We start from the raw sequence: 24,954 nt of genomic DNA, 5'->3' as shown, positions 1-24,954 counted from the left end.
AGTGACTCTCAGAGCGGCTCTGGAAATGAAGTTCATGCATTCATGTTCTTGTAATCCACTGATTTAATGTGAATCGCTACTTGGTAGTGCTGACGTAATTCAGTCTGTGCCATTAAAAGTACCGTGTTCGGTACCCAACCCTATTACTCTTACTGCTGTGGAAAGATATGGTAAAACTAGTTTGAGAAGATTACTAGTAGGCTATGCGGTTGAGAAATCAGCATATATCATCCAGACGTGAGCTTCAATGAACTCATTACAGTCATTACATGAAAGTCTTATCTCACATGATGAGTTTGGGTGATAATTCTGCGGAACCACAGAAACCAAATGACTTCCTGTAATCTTCTTCTCAGTGTCTTTAAACAGTTTTGCTCAGCTTTACATGAAAGTCAGTATCATCCCCTAAAATACACACAATATTATCATTTACTAATGTGAAAATCGCTTAATACTGATAAAAAACGTGAGTATAACAAGATCTGCAATGATATTAATACCTTGTGCAAAAACAGCACAACATTTGTTAGCAAACAGCAGTTATGAATGTGTTTACTGATACATTTTGTCAGAATGTAGCAAAGTAACATTCCATTCATACAGAGCACTCTGAGATTATGAACATGTGAAATAAACGATATATAACCTCATATATAACGTCCAGAAACACTTCATGTAAACGTCATCATTCCACTGTGAGGCAAATGTTTTTATCCAACACTAATCCACTTGAACGGTCAGGAAGAGTCTCGTCCAGTGAGTGTCTGTGTATCTCAGGAATGGACTCTGTTCAGTTATTCAGACGAGCCTGTAAAACATATTTCAGACCCACAAACCTCGGTTCCACAGGCTGGTTCTCCGCGGGATCCTGAGCCGGGAGTGTTTTGTCCTCGTGCGTGTGTGTGTGTGTGTGTGTGTGAGGACATCAGACCTCGAGCGTGTGTCTGGTCAGCAGTGTGTTCTGGTCAGAGAGAGAGGACAGAGAGTGAGCGAACGAGCCGGTTGAGCTGGACAGTTAGAGCTGGTTAGTCTCGTCTAGAGTGAGTCGCAGGTCAAGCGCTGTCAGTGATTATTCTGGAAATATTAGGACCAGACATGTATGTTACATCACTCAGAAAAAGAAATACAAATCAAAACTTGAAATGCTACATGATTCTCCAAGTTGCACTCAATAAGATTTCCATCTGTATTTATGCACACAAATGGAGCTTCTGCGGGTCTGATCGCCTACATTTTACTCTTGGATCTCATTTAATGAAGATGAGAAGTTTGATGTTAGACGCAGTAAAACGCTACAGCTGCGTCTGGGTTTGTAAAAGCAAGAAAAGATGTCAGAGAAAGCCTCGTACAGTGGAAGTGTGACGAGGCGTAACTGTTTCTACAAACTGAAAGACGAGAGGGATGATCTCTGACACACACACACAGACTCTAAAAACACCACCTGTAATGTCTTTCATCAGGCTTGTCTTCATTTTTGCTTTACACATTTGATCAATGTCATACCTTGACCTTTTTTATTTCTTTTTCAACATTTCTTAGTGCTTTGAGGGACCGTTTCTATCATTAGTTGTGTTAGAGTTTATAGCTGTGATCCAAACACATTTTGGGGAGGATTTAAGCAGCAAGCAGGCAGAGATATGATTGATTTTTTGACATTCTTGTTACCTGTGTACAGGTTATTTTCTGTTGTCAAATCGAGGTGCAAATCGAAGCGTGATCGAAAGACCTAGGTCGGAATCAAACTGCGCACTTTGTTCATCAAAAAATGTCTACAAGAGATATGAATGAAATAAATGGTAAGGATGATGACTGGCAAGAGGAAATCTTATAGAGTGCTTCTCTGGTGAATGCATTTATTATGTTCTGGATTCTCTCTTTTAATGACTGTTTTCAAGGATCTTTCATTCTTGAGGTGTCTTTTTGAAATAAGAGTTTTTCCAATAATGTTACCAATTGTGTTTTAAGACTACATACTTTTAAATCCTTGAAACCTTTTCAAAAGCCTTTCTAAGGCATTAGATTCTGTGGAACCTTGGTGCTTTTCTTTCACTGCACCATCGCATGCATTTCCATGCGAGACAAACGCAGGTCCACAGAGTCCCTACAGGTAACTCAGTCACACAGAGTCCCTACAGGTAACTCAGTCACACGGAGTCCAACAGGTAACTCAGTCACACGGAGTCCAACAGGTAACTCAGTCACACGGAGTCCTACAGGTAACTCAGTCACACGGAGTCCTACAGGTAACTCAGTCACACGGAGTCCTACAGGTAACTCAGTCACACGGAGTCCTACAGGTAACTCAGTCACACGGAGTCCTACAGGTAACTCAGTCACACGGAGTCCTACAGGTAACTCAGTCACACGGAGTCCTACAGGTAACTCAGTCACACGGAGTCCTACAGGTAACTCAGTCACACGGAGTCCAACAGGTAACTCAGTCACACGGAGTCCTACAGATAACTCAGTCACACGGAGTCCTACAGATAACTCAGTCACACAGAGTCCAACAGGTAACTCAGTCACACAGAGTCCAACAGGTAACTCAGTCACACAGAGTCCTACAGATAACTCAGTCACACAGAGTCCCTACAGGTAACTCAGTCACACAGAGTCCAACAGGTAACTCAGTCACACAGAGTCCTACAGGTAACTCAGTCACACAGAGTCCTACAGATAACTCAGTCACACAGAGTCCTACAGGTAACTCAGTCACACAGAGTCCAACAGGTAACTCAGTCACACAGAGTCCTACAGGTAACTCAGTCACACAGAGCTCTGTCACACAGAGTCCTACAGGTAACTCAGTCACACAGAGTCCAACAGGTAACTCAGTCACACAGAGTCCAACAGGTAACTCAGTCACACAGAGTCCTACAGGTAACTCAGTCACACAGAGTCCTACAGGTAACTCAGTCACACAGAGTCCAACAGGTAACTCAGTCACACAGAGTCCTACAGATAACTCAGTCACACAGAGTCCTACAGATAACTCAGTCACACAGAGTCCAACAGGTAACTCAGTCACACAGAGTCCAACAGGTAACTCAGTCACACAGAGTCCTACAGGTAACTCAGTCACACAGAGTCCAACAGGTAACTCAGTCACACAGAGTCCAACAGGTAACTCAGTCACACAGAGTCCTACAGGTAACTCAGTCACACAGAGTCCTGTCACACGGAGTCGTACAGGTAACTCAGTCACACAGAGTCCTACAGGTAACTCAGTCACACAGAGTCCTGTCACACAGAGTCCTACAGGTAACTCAGTCACACAGAGTCCTACAGGTAACTCAGTCACACAGAGTCCAACAGGTAACTCAGTCACACGGAGTCCAACAGGTAACTCAGTCACACGGAGTCCTACAGGTAACTCAGTCACACAGAGTCCTACAGGTAACTCAGTCACACGGAGTCGTACAGGTAACTCAGTCACACAGAGTCCTGTCACACAGAGTCCTACAGGTAACTCAGTCACACAGAGTCCTGTCACACAGAGTCCTACAGGTAACTCAGTCACACAGAGTCCTACAGGTAACTCAGTCACACGGAGTCCTACAGGTAACTCAGTCACACGGAGTCCTACAGGCAACTCAGTCACACGGAGTCCAACAGGTAACTCAGTCACACGGAGTCGAACAGGTAACTCAGTCACACGGAGTCCTACAGGTAACTCAGTCACACGGAGTCCTACAGGTAACTCAGTCACACGGAGTCCTACAGGTAACTCAGTCACACGGAGTCCTACAGGTAACTCAGTCACACGGAGTCCTACAGGTAACTCAGTCACACGGAGTCCTACAGGTAACTCAGTCACACGGAGTCGAACAGGTAACTCAGTCACACGGAGTCCTACAGGTAACTCAGTCACACGGAGTCCTACAGGTAACTCAGTCACACAGAGTCCTACAGGTAACTCAGTCACACAGAGTCCAACAGGTAACTCAGTCACACAGAGTCCTACAGGTAACTCAGTCACACAGAGTCCTGTCACACAGAGTCCTACAGGTAACTCAGTCACACAGAGTCCTACAGGTAACTCAGTCACACAGAGTCCTACAGGTAACTCAGTCACACAGAGTCCTACAGGTAACTCAGTCACACAGAGTCCTACAGGTAACTCAGTCACACAGAGTCCTACAGGTAACTCAGTCACACAGAGTCCTACAGGTAACTCAGTCACACGGAGTCCAACAGGTAACTCAGTCACACGGAGTCCAACAGGTAACTCAGTCACACAGAGTCCAACAGGTCACACGGAGTCCTACAGGTAACTCAGTCACACAGAGTCCTACAGGTAACTCAGTCACACAGAGTCCTACAGGTAACTCAGTCACACAGAGTCCAACAGGTAACTCAGTCACACAGAGTCCTACAGGTAACTCAGTCACACAGAGTCCTACAGGTAACTCAGTCACACAGAGTCCTGTCACACAGAGTCCTACAGGTAACTCAGTCACACAGAGTCCTACAGGTAACTCAGACACACAGAGTCCTACAGGTAACTCAGACACACAGAGTCCTACAGGTAACTCAGTCACACGGAGTCCAACAGGTAACTCAGTCACACGGAGTCAAACAGGTAACTCAGTCACACAGAGTCCAACAGGTCACACGGAGTCCTACAGGTAACTCAGTCACACAGAGTCCTACAGGTAACTCAGTCACACAGAGTCCTACAGGTAACTCAGTCACACAGAGTCCAACAGGTAACTCAGTCACACAGAGTCCAACAGGTCACACGGAGTCCTACAGGTAACTCAGACACACAGAGTCCTACAGGTAACTCAGTCACACAGAGTCCTACAGGTAACTCAGTCACACAGAGTCCAACAGGTAACTCAGTCACACAGAGTCCTACAGGTAACTCAGTCACACAGAGCTCTGTCACACAGAGTCCTACAGGTAACTCAGTCACACAGAGTCCTGTCACACAGAGTCCTACAGGTAACTCAGTCACACAGAGTCCTACAGGTAACTCAGTCACACAGAGTCCAACAGGTAACTCAGTCACACAGAGTCCTACAGGTAACTCAGTCAGACAGAGTCCTGTCACACAGAGTCGTACAGGTAACTCAGTCACACAGAGTCCTGTCACACAGAGTCCAACAGGTAACTCAGTCACACAGAGTCCAACAGGTAACTCAGTCACACAGAGTCCTACAGGTAACTCAGTCACACAGAGTCCTACAGGTAACTCAGTCACACAGAGCTCTGTCACACAGAGTCCTACAGGTAACTCAGTCACACAGAGTCCTGTCACACAGAGTCCAACAGGTAACTCAGTCACACAGAGTCCAACAGGTAACTCAGTCACACAGAGTCCTACAGGTAACTCAGTCACACAGAGTCCTACAGGTAACTCAGTCACACAGAGCTCTGTCACACAGAGTCCTACAGGTAACTCAGTCACACAGAGTCCTGTCACACAGAGTCCTACAGGTAACTCAGTCACACAGAGTCCAACAGGTAACTCAGTCACACAGAGTCCTACAGGTAACTCAGTCAGACAGAGTCCTGTCACACGGAGTCGTACAGGTAACTCAGTCACACAGAGTCCTGTCACACAGAGTCCAACAGGTAACTCAGTCACACAGAGTCCAACAGGTAACTCAGTCACACAGAGTCCTACAGGTAACTCAGTCACACAGAGTCCTACAGGTAACTCAGTCACACAGAGTCCTGTCACACGGAGTCGTACAGGTAACTCAGTCACACAGAGTCCTGTCACACAGAGTCCTACAGGTAACTCAGTCACACAGAGTCCTACAGGTAACTCAGTCACACAGAGTCCTACAGGTAACTCAGTCACACAGAGTCCTGTCACACGGAGTCGTACAGGTAACTCAGTCACACAGAGTCCTGTCACACAGAGTCCTACAGGTAACTCAGTCACACAGAGTCCTGTCACACAGAGTCCTACAGGTAACTCAGTCACACAGAGTCCTGTCACACAGAGTCCTACAGGTAACTCAGTCACACAGAGTCCTGTCACACAGAGTCCTACAGGTAACTCAGTCACACAGAGTCCTGTCACACAGAGTCCTACAGGTAACTCAGTCACACAGAGTCCTACAGGTAACTCAGTCACACAGAGTCCTACAGGTAACTCAGTCACACAGAGTCCAACAGGTAACTCAGTCACACAGAGTCCTAAAGATAACTCACCACTCTCCTCTGCCCGTGACCGGAGCGCTGTTGTCCGGTCTCGGCTCCTCGGGAACGCTCCAGCTCCAGCTCCTTCTCTGTGTATGGAGGCAGGGATTCACTATCCTCTGCCGGTCGCTGGCGAGGGGACTGGTTGCTCGAGGACCTGCTGTGGAAACGCTCACTGTTTTTCTTGGAGCTGTTTTTGGAAGGCGTGTCCGAGTCCTCTTCAGTCCGGCCCGCTTTTGAAGCGCCACTCTTCCCAGCTTTAGCTTTACGCTCCAATAAACTGTTGAGAAGGGCATCATCGTAGTCTCTTCTGCTCCCGGTAGCACTGGAATCTCGCTGATCCCGTGGATCCCGTTGGGGTTGATCATTGTCCCGCACGTCCCGCCTTATCCCAGGCAGTGGCGGAGGGCTGGGCAGGCGTCTCGCTGGACTGGCCTTTGGAGAGTAACGTTTGGAAGAATAAAATGGATACCGATCCCGTTCCAGCTCCCGTTCTCGCTCTCTCTCCCTCTCGCGCTCCCGTTCTCGCTCTCTTTCCCTCTCGCGATCCCGTTCGTGTGTTCTGTAGTCATCCTCCCGGTTTCCAAGCTCTCCGTGACGTCCTCGCTGCATATATGTCATCGCAAACTCCTCAAGCTCATCCAGAGATCCGGTCCGTCCATGATCCAGGAAAGCCTTTCTCTGCAGGTGCTCAGAGCGAGGGTTCCACCTGGAAAGAATGATTTATGAATTCAAAACTGTCAAAACTATTAAACTAATCGGTGTGTATTCAGACTAGTGAAGAGAGGAATCTACTACACCTCATCCTTCCATTACCTGCGGTTGTCATCCGGCACACGGTTTCTATGCTGTGGCTGTCGTGTGTATCGTCCCTCATGAATGGGAGATAAATCTGTGGTCCGGAGGTCAGTGGGGTCATCAAGATCAGGGATGACTGGCAGAGCCTTTTTTTGTACTTGTCGATAGGTTTGATGGAAGTCCGTCTCTGCATCATGTAATGAACTCAGCTCGGACATACTGCAAGCTGCAGATAAGCAGAAATCAGCAAAAGCGTCAACCTCTTTTTACTCTGTGTAAATTCTTACCACAATTATTTGACATTAGAATATTTGAACTCATTTATTCCAGGAACATTAAGCATAATTTACAGTACTATATGAAAGAATGTAAAAAAAAAAAAAGAAGTGAAGAATGAAGGGCTAAAAGACCACAAGGAATGCAGAGACAAACATGCAGCTCTTCAGGCAGGAAAATAGAGAAGAAGAGACAGAAGACATGTGAAGTGCGTGCGTGCAGTGGATCGACCACTGTGAAATGCGCAGTGGGATCATGCAGTGGATTGTGAGCAGTGGATCATGCAGTGGATCATGCAGTGGATCATGTAGTGGATGATCGTGCAGTGGATTGTGAGCAGTGGATCATGCAGTGGATGGTCGTGCAGTGGATGATGCAGTGGATCGTGCAGTGGTCATGTCCAGTGAGTGTGTGCAGTGGATTGCTTGCAGTGAAATACGCAGTGGATTGTGTGCAGTGGATAACGTGCAGTTAAATGCGTGCAGTGGTCATGTGGCGTCTGGAATGGCGTTTGACTCTTACAGTCTCGGCTGCTGCTAAGCGTCTGTGACGGGTTGAACTGAGCGAGCTGCTTCTCCACGAACTGCAGCACCTTCAGAGAGCTCTGATCTGATGCAGACTGCAGATGGAAACCACTCCGCACTACAGAAGATACATCATGTGTGTGTGTTGTAAGAATATTGTGTTTTGGTAACTCGGGGAAACAGACTCTGGCCATTTTAAAACAGTCCTGTCCTGTTTTCTGATGAGAAACAATTTTTTGCAAGCAAAATATAAACCATAAATATATTTTATACTATAGCAGGTTTTTTTTAGTGCCCCATTCTTTTGTGGGCTTATAGAATCTGCTCCTTGTGAGAGAATATGTGGACTAATATTGAATGTTAAATCATAATATTATTTCAGGGCTTCGTATGTTAATATAATACTTAAATAGAGGTGAAAGTAAACAAATTTAGCCTGTGGTCCATAATAGAGGGCTTGAGCTTGTGACTCGATCTGAGCTCTAAAAACTGCCTGAATTTGCCTAAACTGAGCGAGGAATGCAACTGAAAGAGTGAGACTAAGCAGCACATTTAATATTTGCTTACTCTAGCATTGTGATCAGTTGAATTACTAAATAACATTTATAACTTTATTTGACCTGTATGCATTTAATATGACACATTGTGGTGCATTTGCTCTCAAGTGCAATCTCTATTATCGCAGTCGCAGTGTGAAGGGAATGCATGAGTCTGTCTGCAGCTGTATCACTTTAACTTGAAATGTTTGAATGTTTGGATTTCAGAAGTGTGTTCGGTTCATTTTGAGTTATTGAAACCTCCCAGATTCTGAACTGTTCTGTGGTAAAGCTATGAAATACCGCTGTGGTCAGAACTATTTAATAACGTATCAATCATGCTGTGGTTTGGAGCGTCTAACACTGTCACAAACAGACTTTCACCAGCAGCTCAGTTTCAGTGAACATGTTTCCTCTAGTGCTCACCTGCCGAGCCGTTGTGCTCCGGCGATGGTGCGGTGGACAGGTGTGGGTCGATGGATAGGTGTGAGTCGATGAGGGAGGGCGGGGCGATGGGCACCATGGTGGGCATCCCAGCTATGTAGTATGGAGGGAACATGGGCATTGGGGTGGGCACTGCTGTCTTGATCCCCTTTCCTGCTTCGTACACTATTGGAGAGAAAGACCAAAGTCATGTAGCACGGCAACCCGGCTATTTGAAAGAGCTGATTTACCCAGTTCATATGCTATGCAATACTAATATGCAAAATATGCTATGCCGTAAACTCATCTTCTGTGGTCTGTTTTCTCTTTCAAGTCAACTACTCTAATGGAGGAGCAAATGTTTACAGAGAATCTTGCTGAAAAGTTGAAGTTCTGACATGTTTTTGTTACAGTATCATTGAGTACTGAAGTAGTGAGGTTTGTCAAGTGGTGTTCATTACACAGTCAAATGATGTCCAGCTCCTCCTCTCTGGACTAATGGGTGGAGCTTGACCTAATTAGGTTTAGGAATATGGTGTAGCTGGACGTCAGGCTCCACCCACTGCCTCTCAGGTTTGTGCCAAATCATAGTAATGCAAGAACATGAGTTAATATGTGTTTGTATGCTTGTGTGGTGTGTTTTGATCTTGATCTTGATTGTTTGACCCGGACTGGTGTGTTTGTACGCTTGTGTGGTGTGTTTTGATCTTGATCTTGATTGTTTGACCCGGACTGGTGTGTGTGTGGTACTCACGGTGTCGAGGGCAGCAGCAGGTCTCTGGGCAGCAGCAGCATCTCACGTAACAGCAGCAGGAATGAGGGCAACACTGACACCAGCAAACTCCCACCAGCAGAATGACCAGAGCACTGCCCACGACCACAGCGCTCACAAACACCCACTCTAGCAGAGAGAACAGGGTTCATCATCATCATCATCATCACCATCATCATCACCGCTGTGTTCAATGGATGGATGGAAAGTGGATAGTGGATGAATGGATGGATGGGTGGATGGATGGATGGATGGAAAGTGGATGGATGGATGGATGGGTGGAAAGTGGATAGTGAATGAATGGATGATGGATGGATGGATGGGTGGAAAGTGGATAGTGAATGAATGGATGATGGATGGATGGATGGATGGATGGGTGGAAAGTGGATAGTGAATGAATGGATGATGGATGGATGGATGGAAAGTGGATGGATGGATGATGGATGGATGGATGGATGGATAGTGAATGAATGGATGATGGATGGATAGATGGATGGATGGATGGATGGAAAGTGGATGGATGGATGAATGGATGGATGGATTGATGGAAAGTGGATAGTAGATGGATGGAAAGTGGATAGTGGATGAATGGATGGATGGGTGGATGGATGGATGGATGGGTGGAAAGTGGATAGTGAATGAATGGATGATGGATGGATGGATGGATGGATGGATGGAAAGTGGATGGATGGATGATGGATGGATGGATGGATGGATAGTGAATGAATGGATGATGGATGGATGATGGATGGAAAGTGGATGGATGGATGGATGGATGGATGGATGGATGGATGGATGGATGGAAAGTGGATGGATGGATGGGTGGAAAGTGGATAGTGGATGAATAGATGGATGGGTGGATGGGTAGATGGATGGATGGATGGATGGATGGATGGATGGATGGATGGGTGGAAAGTGGATAGTGGATGAATGGATGGATGGATGGGTGGATGGATGGATGGATGGGTGGATGGATGGATGGATGGATGGATGGAAAGTGGATGGATGGATGGGTGGAAAGTGGATAGTGGATGAATGGATGGATGGATGGGTGGATGGATGGATGGATGGGTGGATGGATGGATGGATGGATGGATGGATGGATGGAAAGTGGATGGATGGATGGATGGATGGATGGATGGAAAGTGGATAGTAGATTGATGGAAAGTGGATAGTGGATGAATGGATGGATGGGTGGATGGGTGGATGGGTGGATGGATGGATGGATGGATGGATGGATGGGTGGAAAGTGGATAGATGGATGGATGGATGGATGGATGGAAAGTGGATGGATGGATGGATGGATGGAAAGTGGATAGTAGATTGATGGAAAGTGGATAGTGGATGAATGGATGGATGGGTGGATGGATGGATGGATGGAAAGTGGATGGATGGATGGATGGAAAGTGGATGGATGGATGGATTGATGGAAAGTGGATGGATGGATGGATGGATGGATGGAAAGTGGATAGTGGATGGATGGATGGATGGAAAGTGGATAGTGGATGGATGGAAAGTGGATAGTGGATAGTGGATGGATGGATGGATGGATGGAAAGTGGAAAGTGGATAGTGGATAGTGGATGGATGGAAAGTGGATGGATGGAAAGTGGATAGTGGATAGTGGATGGATGGACCTTTTCCAGGTAAAAGCTGGATAAGCAAGAGAACCGGGCTGAGGATTTCAATGAGGAATGTGTTCCACAAACACTCCAAATAAATCACTCCAAATAAATCATGAAGGAATGACACAAACACATTCACAGCCCAAATGTGTGTCTGGTTTTCATATGGAACTCATTCATCATGATTTCGGAAAAAATAAAAGATTTTCAAATATGTGAAATGCAGTAACAGAGTTCAAACTAATTAAAACCTCATGTAAAGCCACAAAAGCACTTTCTCAAACAGTTAAACATGTGAACTCTTCCTTCTGGACCTCTGGTGTTAATGAGGAACGCGATCAGATACAGACTCCGGAAGTGAACACACTCACAAACAAACCAAAGTCTCTCTGAACACACACACTCTCAGGAAACGCTGAGCTTTCAGGAGGTTACGGCTGAACTACTAGAAGTACTATTTGTGCCAAAAGGGGTTATAAAATAATCCAATTAAATCATATTTAATAGACCGTCTCACGGATCAGAAGTTCAGTATCTGTGATTTTAAGAGCTACCTGTCACAGAAGCTGATCGGACCCGAACGAGGCCTTCGCTTGACCATCAGTGATCGGAGATATTCAGACGCTATCACATGATCTCTTGCAGCGTACAGACACAACAGCAGGTTTGTTAGTGTAATGTTTTACAGTTGATTATCAGGAAATGACATCACAGGGGAATTAAAGAATTAGAAACAGGAAGTGAGGCGGCTCGGACAGGAAACAGACGAGTGTGCGTTTGGGAGCTCGTACCTGGAACGATCTCCACATTAAAGCCAGGCAGAAGATCATCGGCCAAAACTGTCTGACCTGGAGAGACAGATGAGACGGAGAGAGAGACAGATGAGACGGAGAGAGAGAGAGAGAGAGAGAGAAACAGATGAGAGAGAGAGAGAGAGGGGTAGAGAGAGAGATAGAGTGAGGGAGAGAGGGAGAGAGAGAGAGAGAGAGAGGTAGACACATAGAGAGAGAGGTAGAGAGAGAGATAGAGTGAGGTAGAGAGAGATAGAGAGGTAGAGACAGAGAGGTAGACACAGAGAGAGAGATAGAGTGAGAGAGAGAGACAGAGAGAGAGGTAGAGACAGAGAGAGAGAGATAGATTGAGAGAGAGAGAGAGAGAGATAGAGTGGGAGTGAGAGCGAGAGAGAGAGAGAGAGCGAGAGAGAGAGAGAGATGGTTAAGCAGAAGCCAGAGCTGAGAAAGAGGAATCATGTGTTGATTTCATGCACACAGAGAGAAGATCATGTGAAATGTGTGTGAGCAGAAACATGAAGGATTGAAAGATTCATCCCAAAACTCTGTTCTGGTTTCCAGTTCTTCCATGAGCGTCTGTGGGGTTTCAGAGCTTCAGTAAAGCAGTTTTGCTTTAGTTTGGTTCACTTATTTTCTTCAAACTATGAATCCAAATAAATCCAAAACCCTTTCCGTCAGCTAGAACTGGTTTCTCAAAAATGTCTCTCGATTCTTCCCTCAAACCGTCTAAACCAGTCGACACTCGTTCCAGACGCACACTGCTATCTCCCTCACAGCTGCACTTGATCCCTCATCTAACGACCTCTACTGTAATCTAACGACGGTTCTCTGATCAGGAAACAGGAACAACCCCCTGTGCCGCTCGAGGCTTAAACCGCATTCCGAGAGGAATTCTGTCTGCATTCTGGATCTGTGTCCCAGCGAGACTCACGGCTGGATTTAGGGAACGCACTGGACCCCAGTCAACTTCACTGTATGGAAAGAAACAAAAGCGAAACAAAAGTTGTGTCCTAAATGACGCACTATAAACTATACACTCAAGTGTGTGTATGAACGTTACGAGGTTATTTCGTCTGATGAAGGACGAGTCCAACATTACACACTTCATCTTCTTGGTTAATTAATTATCCAGGAATTGAAAGTGCACTTTTTGTGGGATTTTCAGTGTGAACTCATGCACCGATCGCACTATTCATACTACAAATGTCATAGAATAGAGCTAAAGTCCGTGAACTGGGACGCACAGAGATAGTGTTCCACAGAAGAAAGAAAGTCAAAGCGGTTTGGAATGACGCGAGTGTGAATGATCATCCGGCCTCGTTGACTGAAGTCTGGCTGGTTGAGGTGGTGAGAATATGCATTATTTTGATGATTAAGCACATCTGGTCAAGTATGAAGATTATTATTGTACTTCATTTAAGTAATGAGAACTTTCATGAAATTACTGTAATGATCTTTCACTGCTGCTTTTTTAGATTGACATCTCTAATGTTTGTCCAGTTTGCTTCTTTAAGATTTCAAGGCAGCTTCGCTTCATTGAGCCATTTCTCTCTCTGAGTCTCTGTGTGTCTCCATCCACATCTGCACAAAGAGTGTTTCCATCACGCTGCACAGCTGGATGTGGCACTGTTGCCATGGCAGCACATTATTCTGTGCTAAAAAAAAAAAAAAAATATATATATATATATATATATATATATATATATATATATAGTTTTTTGCATTTATGAAAAATATTAATTTATCAATAACTACAAATGCATTGACTGTTTTTTATTTTTATTTTAAACCTTAAAACCATAACCTTTAATCTATTATTTAATACAGAGAGAGAGACACACAGAGCGGCGAATGTTCGGGTCATCGACGGCCTTTTCGTGTTCGTCCCATATTTCACACAGTCAGAATCAAGCTGAGAGACTGCACACACATCAAAGCCATCTCAGACCTTCAGGAGCATTTGATGATCAACACTGTCTAACATGATGAAATATTGATTCTCACTGAGCGTCTACACTGGTGACCTCTTACTGTAGAAAACATGAACCCTGAGTGTGATTGTGGACATGATCCAACTCAGTCCCGCACAAACCTCAGGACGAGCCTCCAGCACTAAAGGCCGGGATTAAGGCGACTCATTTCCTGTTGTGAGTGTGTTTGTTTCCTGTGAGTGTGTGTAATGTAGCGTGTAGTGTGTAGTATGTAGTGTAGTGTATAGTGTACTGTGTACTTTGTAGTGTGTAGTGTAACAAAGTGTAGTGTAGTGTAGTTTGTAGTGTGTAGTGTAATAAAGTGTAGTGTAGTGCATAGTGTAGTGTAGTATAGTGTGTAGTGTAGTGCAGTATAGTGTAGTTTGTAGTCTGTAGTGTAATATAGTGTAGTGTAATATAGTGTAGTGTACTGTAGTGTAATATAGTGTAGTGTAATATAGTGTAGTGTAGTGTTATATAGTGTAATATAGTGTAGTGTAGTATAGTGTAATATAGTGTAGTGTAGTGTAATATAGTGTAGGGTAGTGTAGTATAGTGTAATATAGTGTAGTGTAGTGTAGTGTAATGTAATATAGTGTAGTGTAATATAGTGTGTAGTGTAATATAGTGTAGTGTAGTGTAGTGTAATATAGTGTAGTGTAGTGTAGTATAGTGTAATATAGTGTAGTATAGTGTAATATAGTGTAGTGTAGTATAGTGTGTAGTATAGTGTAGTGCTCTCACCCAACACAAGCAGCTCCACATGCGCTTCATTCTGACCCTCCAGATCGTCAGAGATAACCACTTTACAGAAGTAAACGCCACTGTCGCCCCACTGGAGCTCACCGATGCGCAGATCAGCCTCTGAGAGACAGACAGTTAGTCAGACACACACAGTCAGACACACACAGTCAAACAGACACACAGTCAGACACACAGTCAGACACACAGTCAGACAGTCAGACAGACAGACAGTCAGACAGACAGACAGTCAGACAGACAGACAGTCAGACACACAGTCAAACAGACACAGTCAGACACACACAGTCAGACACAGTCAGACACACAGTCAAACAGACACAGTCAGACACACACAGTCAGACACAGTCAGACACACACAGTCAGACACACAGTCAAACAGACACAGTCAGACACACACAGTCAGACACACACAGTCAGACACACAGTCAGACACACACAGTCAGACACAGTCAGACACACACAGTCAAACAGACACAGTCAGACACACACAGTCAGACACACAGTCAAACAGACACAGTCAGACACACACAGTCAGACACACACAGTCAAACAGACACAGTCAGACACACAGTCAGACACACACAGTCAGACACAGTCAGACACACACAGTCAAACAGACAGTCAGACACACACAGTCAGACACACAGTCAGACACACACACACACACACACAGTCAGACACACAGTCAGACACACAGTCAAACAGACACAGTCAGACAAACAGTCAGACACACAGTCAGACAAACAGTCAGTCAGACACACACACACACACACACAGTCAGACACACAGTCAGACACACAGTCAGACACACAGTCAGACAGACACAGTCAGACAAACAGTCAGACAGACACAGTCAGACACACAGTCAGACACACAGTCAGACACACAGTCAGACAAACAGTCAGTCAGACACAGTCAGACACACAGTCAGACACACACAGTCAGACACACACAGTCAAAACAGTCAGACACACACACACACACACACACACACACACACACACACACACACAGTCAGACACACACACACAGTCAGACACACAATCAAACAGACACAGTCAGACAAACAGTCAGACACACAAACAGACACAGTCAGACAAACAGTCAGACAAACAGTCAGACACACACACACACACACACACACACAGTCAGACACACAGTCAGTCAGACAAACAGTCAGACAGACACAGTCAGACACACAGTCAGACACAGTCAAACAGACACAGTCAGACAAACAGTCAGACACACACACAGTCAGACACAGTCAGACACACAATCAAACAGACACAGTCAGACAAACAGTCAGACACACAAACACAGTCAGACACACAGTCAGACACACAGAAAGACAGTCAGACAGACAAACAGTCAGACACACACACACACACACAGTCAGACACACAGTCAGACACACAATCAAACAGACACAGTCAGACAAACAGTCAGACACACACACACAGTCATACACACAGTCAAACAGACACAGTCAGACACACACAGTCAGACACACACAGTCAAACAGACACAGTCAGACACACAGTCAGACACACACAGTCAGACACACACAGTCAGACACACACAGTCAGACACACACAGTCAAACAGACAGTCAGACACACACAGTCAGACAAACAGTCAGACACACACACACACACACACACACAGTCAGACACACAGTCAAACAGACACAGTCAGACAAACAGTCAGACACACAGTCAGACAAACAGTCAGTCAGACACACACACACACACACACACACACAGTCAGACACACAGTCAGACAGACAGTCAGACAAACAGTCAGACAGACACAGTCAGACACACAGTCAGACACACAGTCAGACAAACAGTCAGACAGACACAGTCAGACACACAGTCAGACACACAGTCAGACACACAGTCAGTCAGACACACAGTCAGACACACAGTCAGACACACAGTCAGACACACAGTCAGACACACACAGTCAAAACAGTCAGACACACACACACACACACACAGTCAGACACACACACACACACACACACACACACACACAGTCAGACACAGTCAGACACACAATCAAACAGACACAGTCAGACAAACAGTCAGACACACAAACAGACACAGTCAGACAAACAGTCAGACAAACAGTCAGACAAACAGTCAGACACACACACACACACACACACACACAGTCAGACACACAGTCAGTCAGACAAACAGTCAGACAGACACAGTCAGACACACAGTCAGACACACAGTCAGACACAGTCAAACAGACACAGTCAGACAAACAGTCAGACACACACAGTCAGACACACAATCAAACAGACACAGTCAGACAAACAGTCAGACACACAAACACAGTCAGACACACAGTCAGACACACAGAAAGACAGTCAGACAGACAAACAGTCAGACACACACACACACACACACAGTCAGACACACAGTCAGACACACAATCAAACAGACACAGTCAGACAAACAGTCAGACACACACACACAGTCAGACACACAGTCAGACACACAATCAAACAGACACAGTCAGACAAACAGTCAGACACACAAACACAGTCAGACAAACAGTCAGACACACAGAAAGACAAACAGTCAGACAGACACACACAGTCAGACATGCAGTCAAACAGACACAGTCAGACAAACAGTCAGACACACACACACACAGTCAGACACACAGTCAGACACACAGTCAAACAAACAGTCAGACACACACACACAGACAGACAGACAGACAAACAGTCAGACACAGTCAGACATACAGTCAGACACAGTCAAACAAACAGTCAGACACACACAGACAGACAAATCGTCAGACACAGTCAGACATACAGTCAGACAAACAGTCAGTCAGACACACAGTCAGACACAGTCAAACAAACAGACACAGACAGACAGACAGACAGACAAACAGTCAGACACAGTCAGACAAACAGTCAGACACAGTCAGACACACAGTCAGACAGTCAAACAAACAGTCAGACACACACAGACAGATAGACAGACAGACAGACAGACAAACAGTCAGACAGCCAGACACACAGTCAGACATACAGTCAGACAGTCAGTCAGACACAGTCAGACAGTCAAACAAACAGTCAGACACACACAGACAGACAGACAAACAAACAGTCAGACACAGTCAGACAGACAGACAGACAAACAGTCAGACACAGTCAGACACACAGTCAGACACAGTCAGACATACAGTCAGACACACAGTCAGTCAGACACACAGTCAGACACACAGTCAGACACACAGTCAGACACAGTCAAACAAACAGTCAGACACACACAGACAGACAGACAGACAGTCAGACACAGTCAGTCAGACAGACAGACAGACAGACAGACAGACAAACAGTCAGACAAAGTCAGTCAGACAAACAGTCAGTCAGACACACAGTCAGTCAGACACACAGTCAGTCAGACACAGTCAGACACACAGTCAGACACAGTCAGACACACAGTCAGACACACAGTCAGACACACAGTCAGACACACAGTCAGACACAGTCAGACAGACACAGTCAGTCAGTCAGACACACAGTCAGACACACAGTCAGACACACAGTCAGACAGACACACAGTCAGACAGACACAGTCAGACAAACAGTCAGTCAGACACACAGTCAGACACACAGTCAGACAGACACAGTCAGACACACACAGACAGACACACACAGACAGTTAGTCAGTCAGACAGACAGACAGACAGACAGACAAACAGTCAGACAAAGTCAGACAAAGTCAGACACACAGTCAGACAAACAGTCAGTCAGACACACAGTCAGACACACAGTCAGACACACAGTCAGTCAGACACACAGTCAGACAGTCAGACAGACACACAGTCAGTCAGACACACAGTCAGACAAACAGTCAGTCAGACACACAGTCAGACACAGTCAGACAGACACACAGTCAGACAGACACACAGTCAAACAGACACACAGTCAGACACACACAGACAGACAGACAGACAGACAGACAGTTAGACAGACAGACAGACAGACAGAGTAATGCTTCAAACTGTGAATATGCTTTCGAATGATAGTTATCAAATGTATATTGTGGTCATGGATGCTGACTGGTCAGTCCAGAATTAAAAGGATAGTTCACCAAAAAAAAAGAAAATTCTGTCATAATTTTCTCACCTTAATGTCATTCCAAACCCATATGCCAAAAAAAGCAGATAATTTTAATGAATCTCCATTGAAACCCATATATACTCATATACACAGGGGTCAACGGAAGCTCAAAGGCACCAAAAACAAACCTCATTGGTGTTTGAGCTTCTGTTTACCATATCTGATGCTCTTTGTACGTTCACTGATCAATATTTATATGTGAATAAAAGCCTAAATTAAATCCGTTCAACAAATAAAGCGATTGAGTCTCTTTAGAAGACATGGATTAAACCGCTTAACCACACAAATTACATTTATTTTACCATCACTTTATGAGTGTTTTGAAGCATTAGAGTTTTGGTTGAATAGACTTTCAATGGAGGGACAGAAATCTCCCAGATTTCATCTAAAACTTCTTCATTTGTGTTCTGAAAATGAACGAAAGTCTAACGGGTTTGGAACGACATGAGGGAGAGAAAATGATGACAGAATTAAGATTTTTGGGTAAACAAATTATTTAATAATGACTCAAACATCAGACATGTTCACATGAGACGAGTGTAACTGAGTATAATTATCTCCAGTAGTTTAACATGAACAGGTAAAGCTGGTGAACACGGCCTCTTTCACACCATACTCACCATAAACTAAAAAAACACTTACATTCAAGTCAGAAATGACACTGATAAAAAAAATTTCGGCTCAAATGCACATGTTGAAGTGTGGGAGATGTGGGAGGGATCGGGCTATTCCTGAGTCACTGGAGTGAGTAAACAGACTAATGTCAGGAACAGGAAACGGTCGGCACAATGAGCAGCACTTCCTGTGACACCGGCGCGTCTCAATCTCACTGCTCACTGAGTCATTACTGGTGTTATGGACAACAGCAGAACTGATATGTGTCTGACATTAGTTTTTGCTAATTAAAGAAAATTACGATAAATACTTTGATTGTTACATATTCCTTCATCATTTCAGCTGTAGATTATAATGAATAGGTTATGTTCACTACCAGTCTATCAATGTGTGTTTATGCTGAAATATAATTAAGTAACTGTTTGTTTTTTCTGAACATCTATCACGTGTCATGTGTTATGTGTTATGATTCACACTTCATAATTTCCGTTAGTGGAACAGAGAATAAATTCACATATTTACATCTTCATTCAGTCATTGTAAACACGAGCCGGTTCTGAATCACAGAGCCAATGGACCAGCGAACAAAAATGAGTTTTAACCACGTTTTGCTTATTTTGCCATTAAATTATTTCTGAATGGTCAAAATCTCCAGTTTATTAAATGTTTTAAAACATTTTTTTTTGTTTTTTTTTGTTATGTGAACATTAAAGGAACATTCCATTGTATTATTCTTCAAACATTATGAGAACGTTACTTTTGAATGTTCTCTGTCTGTGTGTGTGTGTGTGTGTGTGTGTGTGTGTGTGTGTGTGTGTGTGTGTGAGAGAGAGACTCCTGGGAGAAGCACAAGAATCTCTCCTGTCTCACACAGTAAATGTAAAGCAGTATTTCAGCTCTGAATGAATGAGCGAATGAATGCTGGGTAAATGTGTTGCCATGTTATCAATCGTGAGCCTGTCTCGCACTTCTATTCAAACTCTAGTGTCTCTGAACGCTTCACTCCACTGAACAGCAGCAGGATCTGATCCGACACACAGACTAACTCTTTTGTCATGAGTAACTCATGGTAGATCTCAAAATGCATCTGTATTTACACTTCACATCTTACCTTCAACTTAACTTCCCCCTCAACAATCAACTGAACGCAATAAATCATTCAAAATATAAAAAGAAAAATCAATATTCTGCATTCAATGAGCTTACAGACATCTAAAGCTCAGTTAAACTAATGATTCGGTCATCATTAACTCTCTAATTTCTTCAGTGGAACACTAAATGAGATCATACATTTATCATACAATTAGAAGTCAAAATGAAGAGATACAGTAATTCAAAATGATGACTTTTCAAGTCATAATTTCAACTTATGTCATAACTGTTGATATGTTTTAATGTTATGGGGATTTTCTGTGTCTTTTTTATCTTATTTAATTCTTTTTTACTTTTTTGATAATGTTGTGCTGCTCATCTTGGCCAGGTCACTCACTTCTGTAAAAGAGATTTTTAATCTCAGAAAGTTTTATCTGCTTAAATAAAGGGCAAATAAATAAATAAATAAAAAACAATTGTGACTTTTAAAGTCACACAAATCATCTTATGACTCAAACCCACAGCTCAACAGTCATGACAAACATCTCGTCTAGTGAGCAGAAGACTGAGAGTCAAGCGTTTGATTGACAGCTGAGCAGAAGACTGAGAGTCGAGCGTTTGATTGACAGCTGAGCTCTGACTCACTGTTGATGATGGAGATGTCTCGGCCCTTGTAGTGCTCAGCCAGAGTGAAGGAGGATCCCTGACCCGACGCCACGATCCTCACGGTGCGACCGGTGTCTCCGCAGTCGAGGTGCACCGCAGAGCCGAGCTCGGACCCGTGCAGCGCTATCGTGTCGGGGAAGCGGAAGGCGTCGCGCGTGCGATCGCGACAGTACGACTTGTACCACCACTGGACCACTGGAGTCTGCGAGGAGACGCTGGTGTACTGACACGGCAGGACCACCGGCTGGAAGAGCATCGCAAAGCGCCGCTCGTCACGAACCGAGACCTGGACAGCCTCCCCCCGCGACACCGCTGACATCGAGACAAGAGAAACACATGAGCATTTATCACAGATAAACCACAGAAACTGTGAGACGTGGAGTGTGTGTTTCTGCCTGCTGTCACACTGTCATTATCATCATTACTGAGAGCGGCTGATTCAGCACACACTGCTTGCTTAAACACAGTTGGTAGACTTCAGTTAGTAAATGTGAAACAGTGTCCGCAACATATTTATCTTCCATTAAGTGACATATTTCTTTAGGGAAACAGGATATTCAATGAGAATAAAAGCCGCTTTATCAGTTCATCACAGAGATTACGTGTTCAAATGAACCACACTGACAAAAATTTGACTCCTCATGACATGAACAAGGTGAACATTTGAAAATAGATACTAAAACTATGATCAAACACATTCCATATGCTGCCCACACTCTTACACTCTCTCTCACACACACACACACATGCGTGTTTCCTCTGAGCTTCTGAATATCTGCTGACATTCTAGTCAGTCAACAGAGGAGCGTCTCTCAGATTGTGTTGGGTTTATAAACTAACACACACCCAGAAACAGCTGGTTTAAATATGACCTGTGGGATTCAGACAGACAGACAGATAGAGAGTAAGACAGCAGCAGGCAGGGAGTGTTCACTAGTAAGGGAGCAGACCATGTGTTTGATAAGAAAGGGTTTTAGATTTATTTAGTTTTTTACTTTAGAGGCTTTGTTCTAAAACTCTGTGGATCATCAAATTAAACTGCTGTGGAAACTTGTTCTGTAACAAAATACAGATTATAATAGTATCTTGTATTCTGAAATTACAGTTTAAATAGAAGTCAAGTCTTAAAAGTAATGTGATGGGTTAATGTGTAAGGAGAGATAGGAATATAATTAATTAGAGTAAAATGGTATTTAAACACTGGTCCAATGTGGTGTAACAGACCTGAGCGGAGCTGTAACTGTAACACACCTGATCTGTAACTGTAACTGTAACACACCTGAGCGGAGCTGTAACTGTAACACACCTGAGCGGAGCTGTAACTGTAACACACCTGAGCGGAGCTGTAACTGTAACAGATCAGAGCGGAGCTGTAACTGTAACAGATCAGAGCGGAGCTGTAACTGTAACAGACCTGAGCTGTACAGTAACAGACCTGAGCTGAGCTGTAACTGTAACAGACCTGAGCTGTAACTGTAACACACCTGAGCTGAGCTGTAACAGACCTGAGCTGTAACGGTAACAGACCTGAGCTGAGCTGTAACTGTAACACACCTGAGCTGAGCTGTAACTGTAACAGACCTGAGCTGTAACGGTAACAGACCTGAGCTGAGCTGTAACTGTAACAGACCTGAGCTGTAACTGTAACACACCTGAGCTGAGCTGTAACAGACCTGAGCTGTAACGGTAACAGACCTGAGCTGAGCTGTAACTGTAACACACCTGAGCTGAGCTGTAACTGTAACAGACCTGAGCTGTAACGGTAACAGACCTGAGCTGAGCTGTAACTGTAACAGACCTGAGCTGTAACGGTAACAGACCTGAGCTGAGCTGTAACTGTAACAGACCTGAGCTGTAACGGTAACAGACCTGAGCTGAGCTGTAACTGTAACAGACCTGAGCTGTAACTGTAACACACCTGAGCGGAGCTGTGACTGTAACACACCTGAGCTGAGCTGTAACTGTAACACACCTGAGCGGAGCTGTGACTGTAACACACCTGAGCTGAGCTGTAACTGTAACACACCTGAGCTGTAACGGTAACAGACCTGAGCTGTAACTGTAACACACCTGAGCTGTAACGGTAACAGACCTGAGCTGTAACTGTAACACACCTGAGCTGAGCTGTAACTGTAACACACCTGAGCTGTAACTGTAACAGACCTGAGCTGTAACTGTAACACACCTGAGCTGTAACTGTAACACACCTGAGCTGAGCTGTAACTGTAACAGACCTGAGCGGAGCTGTAACTGTAACAGACCTGAGCTGTAACTGTAACACACCTGAGCTGTAACGGTAACACACCTGAGCTGTAACTGTAACACACCTGAGCGGAGCTGTAACTGTAACAGACCTGAGCGGAACTGTAACTGTAACACACCTGAGCTGTAACTGTAACCCACCTGAGCGGAGCTGTAACTGTAACACACCTGAGCGGAGCTGTAACTGTAACAGACCTGAGCAGAACTGGAACTGTAACACACCTGAGCTGTAACGGTAACACACCTGAGCTGTAACTGTAACACACCTGAGCGGAGCTGTAACTGTAACAGACCTGAGCAGAACTGGAACTGTAACACACCTGAGCTGTAACTGTAACCCACCTGAGCGGAGCTGTAACTGTAACACACCTGAGCGGAGCTGTAACTGTAACAGACCTGAGCAGAACTGGAACTGTAACACACCTGAGCTGTAACGGTAACACACCTGAGCTGTAACTGTAACACACCTGAGCGGAGCTGTAACTGTAACAGACCTGAGCAGAACTGGAACTGTAACACACCTGAGCTGTAACTGTAACACACCTGAGCGGAGCTGTAACTGTAACAGACCTGAGCGGAACTGTAACTGTAACACACCTGAGCTGTAACTGTAACCCACCTGAGCGGAGCTGTAACTGTAACACACCTGAGCGGAGCTGTAACTGTAACAGACCTGAGCAGAACTGGAACTGTAACAGACCTGAGCTGTAACTGTAACACACACCTGAGCTGTAACTGTAACACACCTGAGCTGTAACTGTAACACACACCTGAGCTGTAACTGGAACTGTTGGCACTGATTTGACTGAATCTCAGGGTTAAAGCAGCTCTGCTCCTGATTACAGAGGCTTTAGTTAGACATCAACCCACATCATTACAGTTAAGCTCAGAAACCCCTACACAAACACTGAGGTACTGCTTTGCAAGCAGTTTTACACCGTTACCATGGTAATCAAACAACTGCTGAAACAGCTTTAACCATTTACTACTGAACTACATAACTACTGAAGATGATCATTTAATGCTGATTTAGCCTATGTAAGACAGTGAATGCAGATGCAATATTCATCTCCTGTATTTCGCTCACGGACCAACTTACCAAATAAATAAATAAATAAACCTTAAAATGAACGTGAATCACATGAAGTGAATGTGCTGATATATATCAGGCGTCAGTGCGTCACATATACAGTAGAGCTGCTAAGAGCCGCTACACTGTCACTAATGTAACTAAAAGATTCCCTCCCGAATCAAAGCAGAGTTAGTGGAGTAACTGGACTGTAAACAGAGTGAAGAGTGAAAACAACCTGCTGTTGCTGCTCAACTTATCCAAACTCTCAGAAAGTGACGCACCTGTGAACGCCACGAGTGAAATCCAGCATCTGACGAGTGAAATCCTTCTAAATGGTTCCGTTTCGTGACCCGTAGCAGAATTGCGACCGTGTTTTCCTCGTGTTTTTCGCTTCATTTTCCGTCCGTCTGTTCTGCGTCTCGTGAGTAACGGGTCTGAGGAACGGAGGCGCGCGCCGCCCTCA

At 44.7% G+C, this 24,954-nt stretch overlaps 1 protein-coding gene across 9 annotated transcripts in view; it reads right to left on the bottom strand.

Annotated features, from left to right (window-relative positions):
• LOC311071292 (immunoglobulin like domain containing receptor 2) overlaps positions 1–24,954 on the bottom strand; it is a 25,998-nt gene extending 1,044 nt beyond the window's left edge. The window contains exons 1-10 of one of the 9 annotated variants that reach the window (XM_084095620.1): positions 24,773–24,947; positions 21,137–21,469; positions 14,615–14,734; positions 11,901–11,957; positions 9,468–9,614; positions 8,717–8,899; positions 7,753–7,872; positions 6,973–7,180; positions 6,169–6,865; positions 1–1,074 (exon numbers count right to left, since the gene is read on the bottom strand). The exon at positions 1–1,074 is cut by the window's left edge and continues 1,044 nt beyond it. In XM_084095620.1, the coding sequence (XP_083951746.1) occupies positions 1,063–1,074; positions 6,169–6,865; positions 6,973–7,180; positions 7,753–7,872; positions 8,717–8,899; positions 9,468–9,614; positions 11,901–11,957; positions 14,615–14,734; positions 21,137–21,469; positions 24,773–24,887 (1,992 nt within the window). In that variant the 5' untranslated portion in view covers positions 24,888–24,947 and the 3' untranslated portion in view covers positions 1–1,062. Of the gene's footprint in view, positions 1,075–1,585; positions 1,770–6,168; positions 6,866–6,972; positions 7,181–7,752; positions 7,873–8,716; positions 8,900–9,467; positions 9,615–11,900; positions 11,958–14,614; positions 14,735–21,136; positions 21,470–24,772 lie in introns of those variants that run through there. The other 8 variants (XM_084095618.1, XM_084095617.1, XM_084095623.1 and 5 more) reach the window with 8 other exon arrangements.

The sequence above is a fragment of the Abramis brama genome (assembly GCF_963993115.1).
Source record: "Abramis brama genome assembly, chromosome: 2".
Taxonomy (NCBI): domain Eukaryota; kingdom Metazoa; phylum Chordata; class Actinopteri; order Cypriniformes; family Leuciscidae; genus Abramis; species Abramis brama.
This window is presented reverse-complemented; position numbering and strand designations above follow the sequence as displayed.